A 20,319-nucleotide genomic window follows, 5' to 3' on the forward strand; every position below is an offset into this window, starting at 1 on the left:
TTTAGTTACATAAACTAGTTTAACTTCAATCATGAGTTACTCTGCAGAGTTCTCAAAATGCATCATCAGTAATGTGTAGGAGTGATTTCACACTCGTATCGTGTCCCTCAAGTAATCTCATCCCTCCTACATTTAATTTTTTTTTTCTTTTTTAAAACAAAAGACAAAAGCAAATAAGTTTCAGTGTTAACAAGTAAGCACTACCTTGGGAAAAATTACTTTGAAGCTATATTATCCTAACAATATTAAAAGAATATTTGTAACCTTTCATTTAGCTCCTCCCATTTACTTCTTTGACAAAAACCATGTTTATTAATTCAGCACAATTCTCTTTTGTTCCTCAAAAGTTAATAGTTCCAACAAAATGAACAAGATTTTTAAAATGTAACTGTGGTAAAATCATATGCCTTTCTTTTTAACTGTGTCTTTTAAGTAATTTATTCCTTTTGTAAAACTGTAAAATATTAAGAATATGAAAGAAAAAAGTCTGCACTTTTGTAGGCTATAACTTTTCTTTGTATTAATACATGTACATGTGTGTACACACATCTTGTAGATAAGCAATATTATAGAATATTGCTCACCAGTGTATTAACTTAAAAAATTAATTATAATAGGCACTGCTAATGGTAACATAGACTCCTAAAAATCTGTCTAGAAATTAACTGTATGACTGCAAAATGTTACATATTTTGATAGCACTAATTTATGCTACAAAAGAAAGTAAGTTTTCATTAAGGTACAAGTCACCTTGAGTGACTGAGTAATACTTCAATATTTCAACAGCTCTGTAAAGACTGCTACATTTTTAACAAAAGACTAAAACACAAATGCATTCTTAATCCACTGGAGGAAAAGATCAGTTTCAAAGGAAACAATGTATTAGTATTAAAAGCTGAAGGATAACTAAAATGGCCATTAAACTGAAGCAACTCTACAGTTAGTTTATGATAACTAAGAATTCTCTTCATCTATGGGAAGTTACTGATGTGCCTTTTTCACTCTATTCCAATAAAGCAGTATTCACTGGAGTCCTTGCAAGCACATCATCTCAACCCAGACAGGAATAAATGGCTTCAAGAGTAACTCAATAAAACAGCCAACTACAGGGATCATGAAATAAGAACCCAGCAGCCTTCATGTATACTGATGGAAAATAAGACCTCTCTGCTTTCAAATACACACTATAGGTACAAGACAGTAAGTAATGTCTTGCAGAAAAGTGAAGACTTGCAACTTGCTAAAATTATACTGTGACCTTCTACTACAAGTTTCCCAGAAGAAAAAAGATCTCTAGTGACTTTACAGATACAATTTCAAACAATTTCCACTTTAAGACTTTCTTTTTGAAAAAAATGTATTCCCGCTAAAGAATAGTTACCTAAATCCTTAATGTCTTTGCACAGGTATTAATGCAAGACTGAAAGAAAAGGATCACAGCATCACACAAATCCTTTTAGATGGCCTTCCAGTCTAGTTAGGTCTCATTTTGAAAGGACATTGAGAGTTCAGTGAAAATCATCTGGCAGGTAGAACATATGGCCTCTTCATTTGCCAATATGCATAGTGAGTTCAGGAGAAGAAAGATTGACTGGAGTCTGGTTTTATTCTACTAGAACATACTACACATGCTACAAGAATTTTGCTCCTACTGCTGTGGTGCATATGGACAGGTTGAGACAACAAATATTGGAAGTGACAGATTCTTCTGAGAGACTTGCATTACATTCAGCACAATCTAAATAACTATTGAAAGCCCAGCATAACAACAACAAAAAAAAAGGAAAAATACTTAATACAGTGAAAATATGAATATTTAAGTACTTCAGGCAGCTAATAGAGTGCACAAATTCAAGCAGATATCACCAACTTCATTAGTATTTCAACCAATTAAGAGCATACTACTAATAATATTTAATCATAACAAATGGAATTAGAGGAAAATAAAAGAAAAATAGTTTTATTAACAAGAGATTATATATTCCTACTGACTGATACTCAAGAACAAAGATGTTACTCAACATACAATAGTGACAACGGAACAGACCTCACAGAATTAGGCTGGTTTTAACAGCACAGTTTATGTAAATGTCTATTTGCTTAAGGGCCTAAGAAAATATGAGCTTTTTAAAATCTACTTATGAGTTACATACGTATATATATACACACATACATATATACACATGTATATAAATATATATATCTCACTCATATCAGTGATCTTGACAAATAATATTAAGCTTTCCCTATGAGAGGATTCAAGATTCCCCTATATTAAAATTCTAATGCCAACAGACATCAAAAAGCCTGTTTCAAATTGTCCCTCTCCACTCCTTGTCTTGGGGAATCTTAATACACTTCATTAAGAAGTCAAATACAATCTTAAAAGATGAACTGCAAGGGGAAAGGGCTTCTTTCACTTTTCTATCTAAAAAGAGGTGTCATGGTATGCAGCTGTCATGGTTCCATTCCACAAAACAGAAATGGTTGTGGGATTTGAAGATCTTTTCCCAACATTCACAGTGAATGTGCAGGCTACCTACACACACATGCAGCTCTTAAGGTGCCTTCTTATTCTGTAAAGAGAGAGATCATACTTACATATCCTTCTTTATTCTTTTCATTTATTGCCTTGTTTTTTTATTTTTGAAGTTTCATTGTGACTGAGGAAAGGGAAATGGCAGACTTTGACACGCATTTGCGACAATGCCCAAAGACATTTTATGAGATTCACGTTTCTAATAAAGCTTTGTAGCACACAACGTATTTGAATTAAAACCTAGCTAATAATTCACACAGATAATCAGGATCAAAGGGCATTAAGCATGATTTCTCAATGACTCAGTACCAACAACTTTGATTTAATGAGAATTCACAACTTAGTGAAGCAGGATTTCATTAAGCTCAGGTGTATGCAAATCAGCTGGCCTACAACATTAAAGGTTTTAAAAAACCTTCAAGTTTTGCCTACAAATTTGCTAGTTTACAATCATATCCCTATGCCTCTAATGCTTGTAACACATTCAGAGGTGAAAATTTGAACATTTAACATTTTATCACTTTAATGTTCTGTACTTTAGAGATACCCCAGACCACTAGGTAAATTTTGAAGAATGACAAAGCAAAACAAATTATTTCAAGAACTTAAAGTAACATCCTTAAGTTCATTAACTATTTCTTGTTATTGTAAGCTCTCTATCAGGTCATTAGCATTGCAGATGTGTATTTTTAAGTTAATTAAATCTGCTTCATTCCCTAAACGATTTGAATCATCAATTCTTCCTCTTCAGTCTCAATTGGGGAAAAAAAGATAATTATAGAGTCTCTTTGCCTTCTTCTGTTCTTACATTATTCTGGAATGGCTGCAGAATTTCCTCTGCATCATATTTGATCCAGAAGGCTGGAACAAGCTCTTGGGGCCTTCAGCCACACAAACCACCACAAAGTGCTCCATCTCCATCTGGGGCTGTGGGCTCTGAAAACTACATTCCTGCTCATCACAAATGGAGATATGTCAACCAGACACAAGCAAACACCTTCACCTTCTTGGCTCCTAAGCCTGCAGGTTCAGACTGGATCTCCTATATTCTGCACAGCTCAGAACCCGACTTGGACTAAATATAAAAGCAACAGCAATTTGCTGTCATTTCCATTTGATGTGACAGAGGCTTCATTCTTTAGGTATAACCTAAACATTTTTGAATACTGGGGGCTATACATATGTTCTCTCTCAAGTTCAACACAGCAATGATGTCTTATCACTTTGATGACATTCATTAATTTCATTCATACACTGTGTTGCATATTTTAATGAAATTAATACTCTAATACAGCTATGCAGGACTGGGTAAGATAAGCTTGTAAGCAAAAGTGTGCTATTTGAAGATTGTCAGCTTCTTACTAGATTTCCCACAAAACGACAAACAGGGTGTGTCTGCTAGCAAGGAAAGAGAGGAGCAATAAGGTAGTATTCAGGAGAGTTTACAGAAAGTTTGGAAACGGTAAATGAGATCTGTTTACAACTCTTCAGTGAAACAATTTTCTCCCACCACCTGTGTAACTTGCACTTCATATCACTCTATTAAAGGCCACCAAGATGAACATGACCCTATGCTGAGATTACCCTAGAAAGCACTTACAGAAGGAAACATGTGAATGCAGGAGTAACCTTCTTGCATGCTACATCCTAACTGATATGTCAGGCATGGACAACAAGTTACCCACTAAAGTATTTTAGGTTTCCCCTGTCATATTTTTCAGTATTTCTGCAGTACAGTTGACAAGACAGGCAGAACAAGTATTTTCCAAGGACAAGAAATACTAGATGTCATAAGGGGTTTTGATTTGCACCTACCTTTAGGGAAATCTCAGAAATTAGACATGTGAAAGAACTTACATTTTTTTTTATCATCAAGAAGGAAAACAAAGGACTGTTTTCATAATTTACCTACTTTGTTTATAGGTGAATAAAACTATGGAAGACTTAAATACTCCTACTACATTTCCTTATTTCTCATGAAATTTTGATTTCCTCCAGTACACTGTAAATTACAATAAGCAATCTTAATTTCACATAAATACTTAAATCTGCAAAGTTATTCTACTGGAGAGTATGCACCCTTTAACTAGAAAGAGATTTATCTTTATTCAAAGGAAAATTCTTATAAACTCTTTACATGGCTTTTATTTTAATTTATTTTCACTTATTGAAACCTAACATATCTCAACCATTTTTTCATGGCAACATCAGAATGTATTTCAGTATTTTTTTTATTCTGTTACCCAGTATGATCTAAGTGGTGAAGTTTCCACACACAAAGATACCGCTTTCTTATTTAAGAGCCTAATTTTTTAGAAAGAGCACCTCCTAGCTGACCTTGAGGTAACAGGAATTTTTGTGGATGGATCCTGTTGACAGCTTTAATGTTGACATTTAAATAAAAATAAATGTCTGTGAGCAGTATTTACATAGGACACTTAGGTTCAGAGAATTCTGCACTCAGTGACAGAAGAAAAGCTTCTAGAAAAATTCAGTGAATCCAACCAAGGTCCCTACTTTGAACTATATTTTCATTTTAGTTATGCAGGAAGAGCAGGGAAACAAGCCAACTCTGCCTGAAGTTACCTCTTATGAACACTCCCCCATCCCTCTTGTCCATAAACAAACAATAGTATTTGAGGCTAGAAAGTATGCAGCATTGGTATCTATATTTATTTCTAGGACCTGAAATCGTTGTGCGAACCTCTTTCATCAGTGTTACTTATCCTTTCAAGTATTACTTACAGATAGTAAAGAAATGGGACTGTGAAGGATCCCTCTGAGACCCCACTGGACACTTTCCAAAAGTAGATCATTTTACTGTATTCTATTTAATCCTTTATACACTTTTCAATCCAGGTGACAAGGCTGAGAGGCATATAAACACAACAGTTTTCCAATAAGACGGTACAGCACAAAATAGGATCAAGCAGACAGTACCACAACATGTTCATTTGGTCAGCAGAAGTATCAATCTCTTTCCTAACCTGCTCTTTTATGTTTTCACATGCAAGCTAAATTCTGGCTTCCTTCACATTGACACTGGCATCAAGAAAGAGTGAAGTTCATTTTAATAAATAGTAATTGCCAAGAGATGTTTAAAAAATACTTTATAGCATTTGCCCAGCTGCCTTTTGGCAATTACCTAATGCCTCCCGGTAGCCACAAGCGACTGCTGGAGGTTTAAGTATATACAGAAACTCACTAAAGAATTTGCAGTGTGAAATATCCAGATTTGCTGATGGCTATATACAAAAAATATTTTTATTTTATTTAAACAAATTATTAAAATTAAGTTAACATCTTATGATCAGAAGACTAAAAGATGCATGAAGGGACTGAACTTTTCAAATGTGTAAAAAAAAAATCTGTCACTCAATTATATGACTGCATGGAACACATTTCAGTAAGAGTTTTAAACGTGGGAAATAACTATAAATTAGAAGTCTTAAAATTGAGATTACATGTGACAGATACAATAAAAATTAACACTATTTTGTAAGGCACAGTATTACAGAATTAGCTTGTCTTCTACTTTGTGCTTGTAATCCAGATTTTCATATCTTCACATGCACTCATTAATAATAAAAAAATACTTCTACATCACAGTCTAGAAACAAATAAAAAGAGCACACTGGTGTGTAGTAAACCAAGATCATATGCATTGTAAACTACATGGCATTTCTACACTATGGGTCGTTTAAATCCTCTTCAGGTACTGCTCTGGCCAGAACCACTTAGGACTTATCACAGTATGTGATAACTCAGCAACCCTTTTCTCTAAAAAGAGCAGAGTAAGTTATTAATTTCAATGCTGCTGTGGATGAGCAGATTTCACAGCCTGCAGTGTGATTTCCATACTACTGGAATATATACCCGAAGTTCCTCTGCTTTTTAATGATTGCCTTAAAATTAAGAGCTGAAGTAGGAGGTAGCTACATTTATATCTGATGAATCTGATAACTATATATAGGGTTACATTTGACAAAACAAACCACTGTACTAGAAATCATTACTCTCATCTTACCTGGTGCTAACCCAGCAGTAGCAGGACTTCCCATGGAAGGGTGAGAGAACAAGGCTTGAGAGAAGGCAGACATACTTGACTGGGATACATTACTCAGCCTGGAGGTTGATCCTCCTTTAGGAATAAACTCACTTGCAGAAGGATTTGGTGTCTGTTTAAAAAACAATAATAAATTAAATGTTTATTTCAAATGAGAAGGGATTTATCCAGCAGAAAATACATTCTAGACAGGCCTACTAGTTAGTACAGGGGGTATTTTTAAGGCACATACAGCTTGCTGAAGAGAGCAAAGAATACTGGAAGCTGTCTGCATGAACATATTTAGACGTGTTTTTAGCTTATGTTTGAAGTGTTAGAAGCAAACATTCCATATGAGCAGCTGGTCTAAAAATTCATACAACATTTTGCAAAAGGCTTTCCATAAGCATTACATTACAAGTTGGAGAACAGACTTGACACTGAGAAAGCTTTGCCACAGCTGCACAGATTGCTCCCCCATGACTTCAGCAATTTAAGTTCAAACTAACTAGCAATTTCAAAATAAAGGATTAAAAATTATTCCTACTAGAAAAGTCACCCTGCCTCTATTTCAAATAGATCCGTATGTTCAGTTTTTTTGTGAAGGTACCTTCTGCTTTAATTACCTGTTTTATTTATCTAGCACCCTTAAAAATAAAGTCTAATTTGGTGCTATGGAAAAAAAAAAACAGAAGCAGAATGATGGCCAAACATCCAGTATTTGTTAGTACCTAAAACAAACACATGACCCAATTTTAATTTCTATTAAAATCAGTGCAGACAATTTTTGTAGCTTGGGATCGTGGTATTTGTTTTGAGGTAAGATTTTTGTTTGATTTGGGGCAGGGAGGGTTAGAAAAAGAAAATCCCAGTTAAAGCTCAAAAGGCAAAAAGCTTATCATTGGACGGCCAATTACAAATGACAAGAGTGGAACAAAAACTACATTAAGCCAATAAATAAAATAAATTATTACATGAACACACTGAAAATCTTGAAGATTATTGAATTACAGGATTTAGTTTATTAAGTAATCTGCACAGTACCTCTCAAAAGTGTCTAAACAAGTAAGATAAAATAAGAAGACAGCAACAGCTCCCAATAGACATGAGATACTGTTAAGATAATCCATAATGTTTTTTTACAGAAAACTTCTTTGGTTTCAGGCCATTTAAAAATAACCAACTATATAAACCGTTAGCTAAATTATCAATATTGATTTTACCAATATAAAGTGGCATCAGAGAAATAAGTTAGTTCCAAATTAAAAGTGAAGTGTGAACATCAATTTAGACAGTGAAGAAAGTATTTGAGAACAGTTTCTGTTAACTGGGTTTTAACACCTTTATTTTATTATTTCTGCCAAATATCATAGTATGAATGTATTTCAATGCAGCGATAAAGAAGGTTCTCAAAGTTGCAAAATTAAAGATGATGCCCAGATTTAAAAGCAAATAGCAAAAATATTCTACCTTTAATCACACAGTAAATTTTAACCACCATCCACTTTATGATATCAACTATCACCTTGTCACCTTATATGTGCATGTTTCTGAATATGGAAGGAGCAGCTACAAGTAAATATGCAGATTGTGAAGTAAAACATTTAAATGGGTAAAGAGTTCACATGAATTTTAAAACTCTTTAATCACAGTTCAGGAAAACATGTTAAGATATACACTAATACAGCAAAACAAATGATAAGTTGAATTATACAGACTGAAAACACCTAACTGATAGATTTATACTCAAAAGGTAATACTCTGGACTTATCTGAATTTAGGTACAGGAATAACTAAGAATAGTGTTCCTCTAGATAAAAACTGGCATGCAACCATTCAGCAAAATCTGTACTGAAACTGAAGAAATTTACAAAGGTGGTAAAGTACAACTTTTCCAAACAGTGATAGAGCTAAATAGTCACCAAACAAAACAACTGGGAGAGCAAAGGACAGAATTTGCACCATCTTGCTAAAAGAACGTAATTCCAAGGAACAACAAGATCCACATTTTTCCACTGCTAAAAGTAGCAATGACACATCCACAGCTATATCACATCTAAATACTGTGTCAACCAGGAGACAAGGGTGGGGCATGGCATTAGAAGCATGCAAGCAGAGAAAAAGACACCTTCTGGAAGGCAACTCAGACTTCCTAGAGCAACTGAGAGAGTTCCCAAAATCCCACCCATGGCATTCTGGCTAAACTCCTATCATTTTCACCTACTGATTCAAACAACTCCTACAGCACAGAGATGCTTCTTATTTCTAAACACATTCTACAAATTTTCATAGACCAGTTTTCATGTCTAAAAGTTACTTACTTACTAAAATGTTACTTACTTGCAAAAAGATACTTACTTACCAGAAGTTACCTATAAACATCAAAAATTTTAAATACAGCTTCCCTTTAAGAAATAGCTCCACTTTAACTGATAGGTGTTTTAATTTATCCAAGTGAAAGAGTCAAACCCAGGAATCTAATAGGGCTGATCTGGTTTATTTTGTAGAATTGCAAACAGCAATGGGTCAAATCTGAAGGAAATTCAGTTTCACAATTCAGGATGAGCATAAAAGCCTGGTAAGATTAAGTTGTTTTTACATAACTTTGATGAAAATGTAGTATATGAGTAAACAGCTTTGATTTATGAAGACAGACTCTATACTGCGAAATCCTGTTTTACTTCTCTGTGATGCTACAAACATGAAGCTGCAATTCAAGACTTTCCCCAGTGGTAAAAAAAGTGATTTAACTTTTAGTTACAATTTTAAAAGATCCTTCCATCTTCAAGTTGTTTTTTAAATACAGAAAAATACTTAAGTTCCACAGTCACTAGCCAGAATAAACTAATCAAAATAATACAGCAAATTCTAGTGATTGGTGGTTGAAACTAGCAAATACTGTCAGACGATTTGAAGCTTAAGCCCCAATCCACATTTAAATTCATTACATCTATGTGAAGTTGCAGTTCTTAAAAACTATTATGCTTTTGAAAACATTTTATCTGAAGTATTATTTTCTTCTGAAAAGAGTTTTCTTTCATGAAAATAATTAAAATAATCAGGCCAGATTAAGTGAGTAAACTAACTGAGAGAATGTAATATTACTATTAGTACTTTAATATTTAATGTCTTAATTAGTTCTGACTCTTTGTAGATAACCATTTTGCAGCAATGGCCATGCAAATATGCCAAAATTAGAAAACCACATTGTTAGAGGCCAATGATTCAAAGTATTATATTCATGGCCTGAAAAAATATCCTACCTTCACTCTGTCAACTCATAATACAAAGTATAAATTCCAGTTTTAGCTTTACATTTGGATCAATAGTAAGCTTGAAAATCTTTTTAAATGGTAATCATGCTTCAGAACCCGACAGAGTATTCTTACAGTTTTTCCATTAGAGTCCTACCAAACTTCACAAGATGACATAAAAAAATTAAACTTTTATAAGAATTAAAATAATCTAGATCTTCTTAATGAAAACATTTTCTTCATTCTGTATTATGTTTAAATTTTGCACAAGTACAGCTTTTAAACAAATTTCATTTAATTAGTAATTAATTATTCATCTCAGGATAAAGTAACTTATGCTAGATGAGGCTTAAAATTTTAAGAATAAATCAGGAATTGGTAAAATATGTAGAGAAAATGGGTACTGAAAACTGTTATTAATTTTCAAGACTAACCAGAAGAAGGGACATGCAAGAATCATGTAATGATTATGCAATAGCGGGATGTTAAAAAGTAGCAAATGTACTTCTAAACCCAAAACAATTTTAAAAAGCCTACTAGCACTGTCTGCACTGTGTTAAATAAGTCTAATTCCAGCTGCAAATGTTCATATCCCATAAAAAGGCACACACAAAATTTCAAGATGCTAATCATGAAAACATGTTTTCAATAAAAAACATAGAAGAGAAGGAATACAGCTGTGTCAGCTACGTTATGTATTTCTAGCAAACTACCTTTGCTAAAATTGCCATAATTCCCTTTTCCTCTCAACCTTGCCAACTGAAATGTCATCCCTCTTCTTCCAGTATATTAATAAAGATGTTGTCAAACTAAAGCAGTAAAGCAACTTCCCTAATTATTACCTGATTCCTACATCATACATTCTCAGAATGATTCCATGAAGAAATTCCATCTAAATACCCTGTTCTCAGATTCTTTATGTCCATGCCTCTTTGCAGTCAGCTTTGCAAAGAAACTTCCAAAGACAGACCACAAAACTGAGTCCATCCAGCTTCACTTACAAAAACAATTCCTACACTTCTGTATATCAGTGAAAAAAAACTTTATAAAGCACATATAAATACAGTCCAAATGAAGGCTGATTTTAGCCATGATGCAATTACTAAAAAATGGAACCAAAAAAGTACAAAAGGAGGCCAGGACTATTAAACTACTCATTTGTGTCACCAGTCAGCTCAGAATTTGTCTGGTGGCTTTTATGCTTTTACAGGTATTAAAAGGAAATAAAGTGAAAATACAGAATGGAGGGGAAGAAACAAAATATTCTAAGAGTACAATAAGAAAAAAACACTCCAGAACAATTCATCCTTAAAAGAATGTACAGATGAAAGCAAAGAGCAAGCCAAGGATCTAAGCTGAAGACCATCACTGAAAGGACTACACAGCAGCACATGGCATTACTGTAAGGAGCTGCATACAACAGATTTTGGTAATCCAGAAATAAAATCAAAATTCCTGTTTCATCAGCTATAAACTTTGATACACATGATTTGTCTTTATGCTCCTCACTTTTAAACTTGTAAGGGCCCACTGCTGCACTAATTAATAAATGAATCCTCAAAGTGCCTTTAAGTACAGAAATGAGCTGGAATACAGGGATGTACAAGTTATGAAGCCTTTGGAAAGTCATGCAGGGATCCCACAGGAATACTGGAAACCACTGTTCTCTCTCTCATTTCTCATTCAGCATCTCTCAACACAGCTGTACAGCAGCAGCAGAGACACCACATCAGCTTCAGAGGCCAAGCTTCATTAGCTTCGTTCTGGTTCCTCATTCAACCAAAGCCCAAAGCCAGCTACCTAACTCAAAAAGTAGGCCAATCTCATTTGATTTCAGAAGGATGTGCTAATGTACTTACCATGCTAGAAACTGGATACAAGCTTCTTTGTTCTCTTTTTATGCTCTCCTTCACTTCCAAATTTATGCTGATCTGTTCTGACATCCCAAATTACATAATCGTGTAACGGTTACAGAAAACCACCACTAACCCACAACCATGCTATAAAGCAGGGCACTCCTTTACCAGTCCATTTTTGGCACAGTTTTCATAGTATCTCTCAGGAATACAGAAACATGCAGAAGTCTTTCTTGAGCTTAATGTTATTTTGTAGTTGTTGGGATTTGGGGTTTCTTTGTTGTTTTTTTAATGGCGGAGGCTCTATATGAGGATATCCACTTTACAGAACACTGTTGCAATTCCTCCAAGGATTCCTTGAGACCCATGACATCAGGAAAGGATGCATTTTGTGATGTCAGAGCAACTCAGAAGACATGAGAGGTTGCCAAGGACTTCAAAGCAAATCTTTCTATCCCACCATTGAATTTGTGTAACATGCTATATTATTACAAGTACTGTGACAAGTCATCACATCACTCTAACAACAGGCTCTAATAAATTTCAATTTGCCAACATTATTATTTATGTTACTCTACTGCTCTTGCAGAAGAATTAAGAGTCAATCTCATTAAAACTGGGTAAAATTACATGGCTAAAAATATACTGGTTTGTAAACCAGAACACAGGTTCAGACAAAACCGTTCATGAAGTCTTGTTACAACTGGCAAGTAGATCCCACTAAAAAATTAACTTTAAAATTAGATTTGGAATATTTTAATGTTTCTTTAACAAAAATCCTTCAAAGTACTGTAAAAATATCTAGAATTCTAGAGGTCTGTCATCCTAATGCAACATACTTGAAAAAATTAATTTCTATTATTATTTTTTGCTCAAGAAACAAAGAATCAGTTAGTGATGGTGAGTAAGAACTAATCTGCGTAACTAAAATGTATTGATAGTACTGTTTTAAAGAGGAGTACCATTTGCTATTATAATATATATCATGTAGTAGGTCAGGACATTTCCTAATATAAGGTATGATACATCACTATAAAACAAACTTTGATTCGGGTTTTTTTGCTTTTTTAATGCACAACTCAGAGTTCAACTCACTCTGCAGACTTCCTTTTTAATCATGTAAGTGGAACACCATATTTAAACAAAACAGATCAGGATTATGAATTCATAGCCATGCAGGAGTAACAGTTAAATTATTTTACAATGCAAGTTTTAACACCTTTCCTTCTTCAGTCTTGCCAGACTCCACAGTTGCTCTTCAATCCCTCCTGTCTCTCCTCTGATTTTATTTATTATGGCTGGCACATCCTTCTGTTCCTATTTCCACCACATGTGCTTATACATGCTTTGTTAAACCCCACATCTCCATGGGAAGCAATGCAACTGCATCATGTAATGCAAAATGTGAACCCACAGATACTTTAAATCAATTATGTAGCCAGGATTCTGGTGCATTCCAGGAGCCTGGAACAGTACCCTTCAAAAGCTATGTGCTCTGCAGCCAGTCCCAAACACTGCCAACCTCAGAAAGCACAGAGACCTTGAGCTTCCTTCCCTGTGCCACACTTTGAACACTACTTCAGAGTGCACAGGTACTGAGAAGACACCTGCTCCTGGCAACATGCTTCAAGGTTCAGGCCACTGCCTCTCCAGCCTCCAAAAGCATTGAGTCCTTTTGCATCTAATCTAAATGGAGTAGATTAACAACAAAGGTTGTTGCATCACTGTACAGCAAGCAAACAACAGAGGACAGGAGTGCAAACAGGACTTTTTTTTGCCCATTAATGTCTACCTGAAAACTAAAGACCAATTTTCTGCTTCTCTCTTCTCAACACAACTGTCTTTAATTACAACTTACATTCAGTGTTAAATACACACAATAAATTCCGTTTGTCAATCTTTTTTCCCTTCAAAACAGTACTGCTTCACAGGCTTGCTTCACAGGCTTTCACCACTGTCCTTCTACCAATGTTTCCTTTAAGCTTCATCTTTTCTCCATCAGTAACTATGCTGCTTCCCCAGCAGCAAAAGGGCCAAGACAGACTGAAGGTCCCAATGTCCCTAGACAACACAGCATCATGCTGCCTACATCATGCTGCCCATGACTGTTCATTTCAGTAATACAGAGATGTCCAAACATCAAATAATGCAAAACTAGTATCAGTGTGGAAAGGAGCTTGTACAAGCATCGTGTTGACCCTTACATGGCAGAAATTCAGTGAACTGAAAGAAAATCCTGAAGTGCCACAAGTTCTAATTAGAAGTCTATTTACCCACTTCATTCACTTAGAAAACATCAAAAATAACACAACCATCATAGGAAGACTAAAATAACAATCTCTGAGGAATCAAAAGCACTACACAAGTAAAAACAGTATTAGCAGCAGTGGTACAATTCCCACCACTGTAATCATTTCCATCTAAACTCCACTTTAAGGGACAATTCTAGGCTAGAATTATTTGTCATTTTCATCCCAAGGATTACCTACTTCTTCAGTAAAGAGATATTCAAATCCAGCTGTACCACCACCCTCTTACAGAGCTGAAGAAGATTCAGGCATAAAGTTAAGTAATGGTGAGAGTAGCATACATTTCTCAAAACAAGTTGAGAAGTATAAACTATCCCAACATAAAAATTAAGAATTTATATTTCCTGATCATGATGGCAATGTCTTCAAATGCTGTACTGAGGGCATCTATTTGCATTGTGTCAATCATTTTAACAACAATCACTAATTTTACCAGCAAAAATCTTCCTCAGGTGAGAATTAAAAGTTGTGGTTGTTTGCTTTTAGAATACATGAAATTATTACTTTTGCTCCTTCTCCTCAGATTATATGAAAATCAAGTAAAGTATATAGCTCAACAACGGGTGAAGCTAATTAAATATCTCCAAATCACTCTCTTAAAGGACCACTATGTCTATCACATGAAATAAATCTTTGATCTTAACTCATACTTGGAGTAACTCTAACATTTTCCAGAATCGAAAATAAACATCCAAAATACTGAAAAAATTACTAGTAAAAAATAATTTTACCTGTAAATTGTTTTCTGTGACTCTGTTCCACCAAACCATATTGATGGGTACTCCTGTTTTACACCTGTCAGCCAGACAGCCAATAGGGTTCTTTGATTTTCTTGCTTTTGATCCCACCGGAACTATCCTCTCATCCAGCATTCCCAGTCGATACTTCCTGGGCTATGAAAAAGAAGGAGAGAAACCAGGCCACTCCTAACAACCCTCATCTAAAGCTACACTAATATAGGTATTACACTGTGATATGATTCTGGATTGGTGGAATAGGAAACAATTTGCAAGTAAAATTCAACTGAGACTGTTTCCTTTCAATCCTGACTATTTGGTTACAATAAACAATGCTTTAAAAAAATTAAAAGAAAATTAACGTCAGGGACTACTAATTATTTGTAAGCAAAGCCATCCATTACAAGTCAGCCACTGAAATATGCACATAAATTTGGAAATTCTGTCCAAATGAGAAACTATTTTTAAAAAATCCGTGTTTTCAAAACAAATACCTTCAATCACATCATAATAATGAACACCTCCTTTGAAATTTCTACCCAACAAATCTTAAATTCAAATTTGCCATGATTCATCTCCTGAAAATTTGCTTTTGAAAATCAAGTAGAACTGAGTAGCCAATTGCAGTAGAACTCTGAGAAAAACATTTCTGCTTGGGTTAGTACTTAAAAAAAATAACTTCCACTACTGTCTTAAGTGAAAACAGACAAGAATTACTATGACAAAGGCATTGGGAGCTGTCATAAAATTGAGAAAACAAAACACATTTGAGGAAGTTAACATGCAGGAATTACTTGCACCTCATTAACAGTGACATTTCTATTACATTGTCAATGATCTCTACAAATGGAACTATTTACAAAGAATGATATGAACATTAAATTCAAAAGGCACACTGTAAAAAAGAAAATCTGTTAAATACTTTCAAACAGGTAAAATACAGAAGTTGTCAAGATTTCTCCATGCTTTCAAACCTATGTGTATCTACCTAGATAGTAAATATCACCAAAAGAAATGTTTTAACATCAGTGCATATTTAAATCAGGGCCTTTTATGCTAATTATATCAACAGTTGGATCAAATTGCAGGGGTTGGCTGGTATTCTTTTGCTGTGGGGTTTTGTTTGGGCATTTTTATGTGACAGTGTAACTATCATCTGGATACCGATCACTCTAAGAAATCAAAGCTTAACTTACCTTTGTTCAGGTATCTATTTCACCTAGCACCTTAGAAATCTTAGCAACATGTACCTTCATACACACTTTAGAAACTATACCTCAGGCAACAAGACAAGAATCTAACTGGAGAAGATTTCCCACTCACACAGAAACAATTCATAAAACACAGGACAAAACTAGCATAAAATGGCTGCAAAAACAAAACCTGAATAGATTCTCTCCTCTACTTCCCTGGAACCTTTTAGGCTGAAAGCTTTGGAAAGAATCAAAACTCAGCAGAGTCAACAGTACCTAATTTGTCCAAAAATCCCAATTAAACCAACCCCTCCAAAAAACCTGCAAAACCCACAAACAAAACAACAAAACCCCCAAGGATGCCAACATGGACTATGAACTACCAAAGGCAATAAACTCCATGGAGGAGTCAACCAAAGTTAGTAACAATAAAAAAGACAGAATTTTAGCATACCACTTAGAAATCTGTGATGGGTAGCACAAAATCCTCCTGCATTTCAAACACACACCTGATCATGGCAAATCTAAATAATTGTTGTTTATTTGGAGAAACACTCAAGTATTGGGCAACTTATCTCAGTAAATCAGAAAGACTATTAAAATCATAACCTGCAAAGCCATCAGAGCTGAGAAGCTGGACATTCAAGCAAGATTGGACTTTAGGGCAGAGTTTGAATACAGTATGTATTTTTCTTAGGCCAACTATTGGAAACAATATAATGAAGAGTGACAGTTTCCCTGGAAGCTTTCCCCTCTCTCTCCCTCCATGCTCTACCAAGTGCAGGGGCACAGTCTGCCTCAGACTATTGGACTACAAGCCAGTGCCCAAACATACTTCCATTCACAAAGGGTTCTTCTAATCTTCCATAATAACTGGTTGTCTACAAGTATTTTGAAAAGGAAAACCAAAACAAAAGAAGAAATAAGCCTATGTGGAAGAAGGCTATTTTGATCACAACAGGATTCAGATCCCAGACAACAGGATGAAACTGTATTCTAGGCTTTATGAAAGATCATATAGAGACAATAATAGAGACAATAAGAATTCATGTTTCAGTAGTTCTTTACCTACTTGTATTAAAAAACGAAATTAAGCATGGGATGAGTCTTTCCTTTCATTACTTATCATAAAACATTAGGGGATTACTAGGTCAAGATTTCATTATTTAGACAGACATTAGAAGATTGAATAGACAATATTAACATTTGAAAATAAATTTTAGCCTATGTGCACTGAAGTAATTCTAAATAACATTTGTTCTCAATGAGCAAACTTGGATCTGATTTAGAAATGCCACATTAGAAGATTGAATAGACAACATTTGAAAATAAATTTTAGCCTATGTGCACTGAAGTAATTCTAAATAACATTTGTTCTCAATGAGCAAACTTGGATCTGATTTAGAAATGCAATCTGAACTTAAAGGTAATCAGAAAACAGTATCTGCCAAAAGGAGAGATTCAACAGAAGGGAAAGCAAATAGATCGAGAAGTTTCACTAAGTGTATCAACTTTCCTATATCCCTGACCTCTACACAGAGCAGGAAATAAAGCAACACAAACAGTTCACCTTAAAATGAGCAAGAACTCATCAACCACTGATCATTTCTGAACATATATATATAAGTATGTAAATATATCTTCCTAAAACACAGAGGGCATGGCAATCTGGACTAATTAACCAAACTTTTATGCTTGGGGACAGTTACTCTTGGATGTTCACAAAAACAATTGGGGTTTTTTTGCGTTCCCTACAGTCTATGAGGTAAAAAACCTGTTGAGATGTAGTAATTACCGGCTGCAAATGTTTACATGAGGCAGGGAACAGCTAACTTACCTTTAATTGCTAGCAACAGCTTAGTTTTCGCCAGGGTGAGAAGGGCAAGCATTTTCAACCATAGCTAATAATTACAACCCTTGCCCTGCAGAACCAAGCTGCTGCCAGCAATTAATGATAGGATCCTACTGGTTGGCACAATTATTAGGAAAGATAAACCCCAGAAGTCTGAAAAACATCACACTTGAAACAAAAGAGACAATCCAGAAACAAGTCCTTCCTAAGTAGCATCTTCACAAGAGAACACTACTAATGATGATTAACTTCACTAGCCCATGCTAGAAAGTATTCCTCAAGTCAGTTTAATTACTTGGTTCTCATTCATTCAGCAAGAACCTTGGGAATGTGTTCAGCAACTCTATTTTCTTCCTACTATCTGTTGTAACAGTGTCTTTGCCCCAGTTCCTCCTTTTTCAAAGACAGTGGGCAATATCACGTTTCCCTTTTTTAATTCAGGATTAAACTGACCTCTAGTGTAAGATGTTCCATGGCTATCCTAGAAGAATAAATTTAAGCAAGAAAATATCTACAAACATTCAAACTATAAAGACTTTCATGCAGTATTTAAGTCTAGATAAGCTGAAAAATCAAACTACACAACTGCAAAGTTTTCTCCTACTGAAGATCTGCAATTTATTTTTTTAGGATCACTCAGGTCCCAAATTACATTTCTGTTCCTTAAAATGCATTTACCTATAGCAGGCTTTGAATTTTAGATTTACAAGCCCTTTTTAGTACCAAAACATACCTAATTAAGTCTAGCATACAAACATATGAGCAGGCTATGGTGTTTCAAAGTATTGGGAAGACTCTGAGCTGTGGTAATGCTGTCTATATGCTTCTACTATCAAACCAAATAGAAGTCATCTTAAGCCTTCTCCAACACAGGCTAAATGAAGCAGCATTACCTTAAATTACTATAGCTAAAAGGTATCACAGTAGCATTGGCTAGGGCTCATCTGTTATACAGTGAGTTGACTGTATCTGCACATACAAAAAAAATATTACATTCCCACGCAGAAAACTTTTAAAATGCTACACAAACTCACACTTTTCTTGTACTACTTACTGGACTACCAAAATTATGTGAGATACAATTTTAAATTTCAATGCTGACTTCTGAAAGGCTTAATCTTTTTAAATTAATGGCAAAGAGACCATTAGAAAAACAGGTTAAACACTCAGCTGGGCAGCTAGTCTACTGAAAAAGGAGCAATTTCTGTTTTATTATGCCTTTAAAACTAAAACCAAAACAGAAGTTCTAGGAGTAATTATTGCTACTTTCACCCAACAATTGATTAGCTGGAATAATCCAGTACTTGAAACACCAAGACATAGATATGAACTTCAATATGTTATTGAGCCCCTTTACAGGCACAATCAGCTAAGCAGTACCTTAATTGTGAATACAACTCTGTTCCTGTGTATTACTGAATCCAGTTAAGTGTTACACCTGAACATGAGTTATGGTCAACAGGAATATCCTAACAGACTTTTAAGATGGAAATATGAAAAACTGTCTTTTAAGTGAAGTTTAACTGTTTAAGTTTTGTGGCCAATAAAGCTGCAAAACCCCTTTACATGGATTGGGTTAATTACTAACCAAAATACCCTCTAAACTCCCTTTTTTATTACAACTTCCCACTGGCAGACAGGCAGACCACACTTGTGGTTTTTTCTATCTCACCTTCTGAAGGCAGGAATCAATTTTTTTAATATTCATTTAAAAACATTGAATAGGAGCTTGGTCAGTAGCCTAAAAACAATTGTGTGGTTGGCTGTTATTTGTTGTTGGGTGGAGGGTTTTTTCCCTTATGGAAAAAGGACGACTATGCTAACATTTATAATGCTTACAAGTTTGAAGTTCAGAATACTATACATTGATTTTACACGCATTTAGCAGACTAGACACCCTTCCATCCAGATTGCTCATGAAAACCCAGGTTTGGCTGGGGTCAGAATTTTTCTAGTTGAAAAGTATCATACAGAGAGAATAATATGTATTCTTCTACCCCAAGAAAACTTAAGTGTGACATTTGGCATGGAAATGTATCTTATTCTAGAGCAATACATCTGATCATTACAAAAAAGTAATTATTGGTTTAAATAAGTTTTAGAGATGCAATAGATCAGGCACTATATGAGGCATTTTAAACAATAGCTAAGGGAAACTCTTCAGGTGAACATACTAAAAAAGTTTATTTCATGAGTAGATATGCTGAAGGCATTAAAATCCTGAAGAGCTGAGAAGCATCAAAACTGACATAATTAAGTCAAATGTTTTCTCATCAATTTCACAACCTAGCTATGTTGGGATGAAGTATGAATTACCACAACTTTAAATCCTGGAAGGATTTAATTACATAGACAAATTTCTTTCCTAAGAAATTCATATCACCTGTTGAATTGATGTAAACTTGTGGAAAAGCAGCCTTTTTTCTACCACCATTAAAGTAAATGGTTGTAACTACAGTGCAGACTTCTCAGACTACCACCACGCCAAGACGTACTTTCAAGAACTCCACAACTAAATGAACACTACGAGCAAA

The 20,319-nt window shown here is 34.8% G+C and overlaps 1 protein-coding gene across 8 annotated transcripts in view; it reads right to left on the reverse strand.

Annotated features, from left to right (window-relative positions):
- PAN3 (poly(A) specific ribonuclease subunit PAN3) overlaps positions 1-20,319 on the reverse strand; it is a 102,632-nt gene that overhangs the window by 53,400 nt on the left and 28,913 nt on the right. For 6 of the 8 annotated variants that reach the window (XM_039718255.1, XM_039718254.1, XM_039718253.1 and 3 more), the window contains 2 exons: positions 14,735-14,896; positions 6,567-6,717 (listed from right to left, as the gene is read on the reverse strand). In XM_039718255.1, coding sequence (XP_039574189.1) covers positions 6,567-6,717; positions 14,735-14,896 — 313 coding nt within the window. The remainder of the gene's footprint in view (positions 1-6,566; positions 6,718-14,734; positions 14,897-20,319) is intronic. The other 2 variants (XM_039718259.1, XM_039718256.1) reach the window with 1 other exon arrangement.

Source organism: Passer montanus, unplaced genomic scaffold, assembly GCF_014805655.1.
Source record: "Passer montanus isolate IOZ18808 unplaced genomic scaffold, ASM1480565v1 scaffold4, whole genome shotgun sequence".
Lineage (NCBI taxonomy): Eukaryota > Metazoa > Chordata > Aves > Passeriformes > Passeridae > Passer > Passer montanus.